General features: G+C 31.2%; 1 protein-coding gene across 1 annotated transcript; it reads left to right on the top strand.

Moving 5' to 3' along the window:
* The first annotated feature begins 943 nt into the window (after nucleotides 1–943).
* Nucleotides 944–4,318, top strand: Tsp_13144 (hypothetical protein). Its single transcript, XM_003367477.1, has 10 exons — nucleotides 944–1,245; nucleotides 1,298–1,415; nucleotides 1,521–1,712; nucleotides 2,056–2,268; nucleotides 2,339–2,458; nucleotides 2,678–2,719; nucleotides 2,959–3,101; nucleotides 3,166–3,346; nucleotides 4,052–4,136; nucleotides 4,260–4,318. The coding sequence occupies exons 1-10, from the start codon at nucleotides 944–946 to the stop codon at nucleotides 4,316–4,318; spliced, it is 1,455 nt and encodes a 484-aa protein (XP_003367525.1).
* Nucleotides 4,319–5,497: the final 1,179 nt, after the last annotated feature.

Below are 5,497 nucleotides of genomic sequence, written 5' to 3'. Positions count from 1 at the left end.
GTGTAACATGATTGCTCCATTTATTTTATTTGTATGGAAACTTGTTACCAGTGTCAAAAAATGTTGAAAATATTTTTGTTTAAATTTTGAATTCATTTATCTGAATAAATGGCAACAGTTTTGCCACGACAAATCATTTTCAACGTCTAAACATCAATTGAGACCCACTGAAAAAGATTTAATATGTAAACGTTACATTGCATGGATGGTTTTTACGGACGTTGATGTTTTTTTTACTGGAAGTCGCGCTGTTTTCTGTTTTTTATATATAATTACTGTTTTGAAAATGATAAATGGTGCTTATATATTTTTAAGAGAAAAAATTGTGAATATATCTGATAAAGTTATGTGCAGAAAGCATCTGTACATACAATCTGTACAAGACAAATCGAATTCGTCATAATACTGAATCAGAATGAATGGAAGAAACGGATTTAAGTGTAAAATGTTTTAGAAATTTGATTAACGATAAATTTATTTGCATTTTTACGTTGTAATGTGTCAGAGTTGAATATTTTTTAGCGTTAAATAAGAATTTAGCTTAAATTCTTGGTATGACAGATTTTCAAACCGAAGCTAGTTGAAACCCAGCTTAATATTTTTATTGTAATATTCATCAATAATTTCATTTTCAGAACAGTGCAATTTATTGATTGCTTAAATATTTTAGAACATTTTATGCAAATTTATAAAGACTAAAATTTATTGAAAAAATAAGTAAACATTTATTAAAAGTGGTTCTGCTTTAATTTTAATCTTGTTTATAATTACAGTATTCTTTTTACAGTACACTTCCATGAGTTTATTATGCAGGAGGAAAGCATTTTTGCTGATAATTGCTCACAGCTTATTGAAAATGATGTATTATGAAGAATGGATGATTTTATTTTAATGAAATAAGCTTTTATAAAGATTAAATACTTTGATTGATGAAAGCTTGAACATGGATTACGCGTTAGACAAAGTTGAAGACAATATTGCAGAGTTGAATTTGAACAGTAATGACAGTAATGGTAGGTTGGATATAAAATTGAGTAATGAAGAAAAAGATGAGGATGAAGAACAACATGAGTCGGCTGGTCGTCTTATATGCAATATTGACAGTTTGATTTGCAAGGAAAGCAACTCGAAAACAGGTGACAGCGAATTTGATGAGTTCATCATAAGCGATGATGGCATTTCATATTCAGCCGACAGTTCAAAAATGCAAAGCTTATTTAATAAGCGAACAGAAGAATTGGAGAAGTAATCACTTGCATCATGTGGCATGGATATTTGTAATTTTATCTCTGTTTAGACTGGAGAGGCATTACGCGGAAAGTCAGGCACTGTTGACTAGAAGTAAGCATGAATGCAGTGAACTTCGAAATTTATTTGAACAAACCAAGCAAGAGCAAACTGGAAAGATTTCGTTGGTAAATTTATTTCAAGATTTTACACGCGAAAATATTTTCTTTTTTTTTTTTGCTTTCTTATGGTGCTGTTATTGTTGTTGCAAATTGCTTGTAAATTTAATTTAGCTGGAAAATGAGCTTAAAGAAAAAGAAAAGCAGATTCGTTTATTGAAAGATAATTTGTCCACCTTGGAAGCTCATTGCAGGAAAACAGTTTCTGATTGTGAAGCGAACTTCTTGTTGCAAAAAGAGCAGGTGAGAATACTTTGGTTGAATCTTTATCAGAAAATGTTTGATGTTGATTATATATATCTAGTAGTAAGTTTAATTTAGCTTTGTTGTATTCGTATGTAATATTTTTTTGAAATCTGGCTACGATTTAAAAAAATGTATTTTTGCGATATTTTTTTAGCTGAGTAGACCCATTTGTATGTTAAAATTTTTCTTCTAAGTTTAATGAAACATTCCTAGAATTATATTTGAATTATTGATTGATTTTTTTTTATTTTTTGGTGATGCGGATAATGTACTTTTGATGCGTAAAAGTTAAATTGGTGAATTTGTTGATAGAATTAGTTGTAATTTTGAAATGAATTTCAATATCTTAATCTCATAAGCACATTAGTAGATGCCAGTTGATGTTGTCTGTTGTAAATTTCAGTTACTCAAATCAAGCGAAATTGCTGAACGTGAGAAGAACAATGCAGTGGTGAAATATGCACAGAGGGAGAAGGAAATTTTGGTTTTGGAATCGTCTAATCAAAAGCTTCAGCAACAAATTCGACAGCTGATTTCAGATCGAGATGCACTGGGTTCACAGCTCAGGGCGGCCAAGAATGTCCGAGACGGTCTTGTGACGGCTTGTGAGAAGAAGGTGAAAAGCGGTGAACATCGGGACGTGTTTGTGCACAACTTTGAAAAACGTTGCTTGTTTATGACTGCAGGATTTGGAAATCAGTAATTTGAGAAAAGAAGCGGATCGTTTGAAATTCCAAATTCAGGAAGGCGATGTGCGTTTGAAAATTGCTTATAAAAAAAATGACGAGCTCGTCGAAGCGTTACGGGTATGTGACATTATCTTTATGCATAATAATCATAATTATCATTACGATTGTACAGTGTTGTTCGATGTTTGTATTGTTTAAGGTATCTAATTCAGAATTGGATCGATTGAAGAGTGAATTGTCCAATTTTGGCGGGAAATTAATTGACGATAAAACGGTACATTATGAATGGAGTTTTTTTAATAGGAAAATGTAATGAATTTCTTCTTTTTTATATAGACTGATGCTGCCACCGGTGTCGAGAATGCAAACGACTCGCAAGTAAGTTGGAAACGTCAGCCAACTTCTCTACTGTGTAGTTGGAAGTTATTTTTAAAAAAAAATTTTTTTTCACAGAAATGTTCTGCTTATTCTTCACTGCCAGATGAATCGTTGCATTTACAAGAACGGGTGAGACAAAGGAACGTTTTTTTTCATCTTGTCAGAAACAAATTCAAAATTTGTTCCGTTTGATTAGTGGGATTGTTTTTTTTTTGAATTTGTTGGCTTTTGCTTTTCAGCTACGCGAGCTTGAAGAATGCAATTTGTCGAAGGAGAATTGTATCGATGAACTTCGTTCAAAATTGTCAGAACATGAAAATACGCTTGAAGAGCAGAAGAAACAAATCGATCAACTCAGCGATGAACTCGAACAACTGAACGGGTCAGTTACAGCAATATGAAATATTTCATATCAATTTAATCATCCTAGTGTTTTCTCTTTTTAGAATTGAATCGAAATGGCAAGCTTGTCAACGAGATTTAGCAAACCTGGAGTCGGATTGCCAACAAGCAGAACTGGAAGCAAATGAATGCCGTCAGGAAACTGAACGTCTGTTGCAGCTTGTCGAAACGTTAACCAACAGCAATACTCTGTTGAAAACGGAAAATTTAACTCTCACGTCAAAAGTGAGTCTTTCTCTGCGTTATTCTTCATTAAGATAATGCAGGTTATATTTAGAATTACTGTAATTTAAGTACAGTATTGAGTCAGCTGAAATGACTTTTCAATTATGTAAACAAAAAAAGTATAATATTACTAAATTTGTGAAAGAGTTACTTTAATTAACTGAATTGGAATTGATCTTTTCACTTCTAATGATATAGGTCAAGAAAGCTATTATATTAACTCTGATATCCATACATATTTTTTGTTTTATGGTGTCTAGTATTACTTTTGATGTATTTTTTGCTGCAAAATTAATAGCATACAAAGAATACGATCGTAATGATAAACGTCATTTTGCAAATTTTCACTATCGTGTGCATATTTTATACAAATGATACTACTTAGAGTACAGGGATTGATTTTACTTTTTTAGAAATATATTTTTATCAGTAAATTAAGATTAAAAAAAGGAATTGGGCTGTTTTAAATAGTAAGATACTTTATGAAATTGAGCAGCACATGGTTCATTTTATAATATATAATCGTTAATTGTATTATTATTATTATACGTCATGAGTATGTGAAATTTGCTTGTTCAGGTTCAAAGTTTGGAAAATGCAGATTCTTCCAATTCTGAAATAGTTGAGCGGTTGAACCAACGTTTGACCAACTTGGTACGTATTAACAATAAACAAGGTGTTAGTTTAATGATTTTTTTTCTGCAGGAGGAGGAGTATTTGGAGCATCAGCGGAACGCTCGAACGGAAGTTGAGTCTTTGGAAGCCTTACTTTCTGAAAAAGCACAGTTAGGTAAGTTTTAGAATATTTCAGATCTCCCAGTTATTGGGAAGCTTTAATTTACTACTCAGAAAAGAAATTTAGCAACCTTATATGCAATATGCAGTTTGTAATCTAAGAATTTGTTTTTTTCAGTAGTAATTTATAAATACTTTTATTCTATACTACTATTCGTAAAGAGGCTCTGCCGTTGATTTCAGTATCAAAAATATCTTATTTGCGATTGTAAATGAAGAGGTTCAGTATAGTTGGGATCCTTTAAATTATTATCTTCATTTACTTCTTTTAGCATTTTTGTAATTCATCGTATCATTTATGAGCAGATTAATGGAGAGAACTTTAATTTAAGTTTCCATGAATAAGCAGAATGGTAATTTAGATCATGCGAATTTAATAAAAGCACTCGACTATTCTATAATGCTTTTCGATTAGTGCAATTTAGTGATCGATCCATGTTGTGTGTTCATTTATTTGAAGAGTTTGTAATTACTGAAATGTGGAAAACTTATTTACTTGCATATATTATTGTATTCTCTGCAGAAACGTTTTCTTTTTCACAATGGAAAGTAAAATTTCGATAAAATGTACTATTCTGTAAAGTTTACTGGTTATATAAAATTTCTAATGGAAGCAGGAGGGGAATAAATAAATAAATAAACAAAATAAACAGTGGGTGGATTGTAGAAATGAAAAGCATCGCTGATCATTGTTTGCAACGAATAAAGTGAGTGACGATGAGGTGAATTGTAATTAATATAGCTGTTTTCTTCTTATACCTATCATAATTTGTTAGTTTCTGATTTCTGGTAAATAAATTTACTCGGCGACTGATTCAATCGTGCGTATTTATTATGTATGGAATGTTTCAAACAGCTGCTTTTGTGGTTTTGCAAAGTAGCGTGAAATGCAATTTTACGAAACGTTGATTATATAGAAATAATTATCATTTCTGAGATATCTGAACGAACTGAACGTGCATTTTGTCATTTGCATGATTTTGAGAAATAATTTCAAATTAATATTCTTGATACAATAGGTTGATTTGCAATTTGTATACGTATACGTATATGTATATATTTATATGTAAAGAAGGCATTTTTTAAAAAAAACTATGTAGGATTGAAAAAAAAAGAAATTTTAATTGCATATAGAAAAAAATTACACGCACAGTGGTATTTTTCTTACTTATTTGCGGTATCTGTGCAAATCGAGTGAACGAAGAGTTATAAAGTAGATAATTTACATTAAGTGTTTCACAGTGCGGTCGAGTCGATTGTACGATGCAAATAGGTAAGAAGATCGGCAATTTTCAACTGAATCTCGTCGATCGCTTTCATCACTTCGGTGTTGATCTCTTGCGCTTCCATTTCATC

The sequence above is a fragment of the Trichinella spiralis genome (genome assembly GCF_000181795.1).
Source record: "Trichinella spiralis strain ISS 195 chromosome Unknown Scfld4212, whole genome shotgun sequence".
NCBI classification, from domain to species: Eukaryota; Metazoa; Nematoda; class Enoplea; order Trichinellida; family Trichinellidae; genus Trichinella; species Trichinella spiralis.
This window is presented reverse-complemented; position numbering and strand designations above follow the sequence as displayed.

Excerpts from the sequence above, each read along its gene's own strand:
- Tsp_13144 (XM_003367477.1), top strand. The coding sequence starts at position 944 with ATGGATTACGCGTTAGACAAAGTTGAAGACAATATTGCAGAGTTGAAT. Across the intron at positions 1,246-1,297 it reads CGAACAGAAGAATTGGAGAA|ACTGGAGAGGCATTACGCGG; the intron begins GTAATCACTTGC and ends ATCTCTGTTTAG. Across the intron at positions 1,416-1,520 it reads AAACTGGAAAGATTTCGTTG|CTGGAAAATGAGCTTAAAGA; the intron begins GTAAATTTATTT and ends AATTTAATTTAG.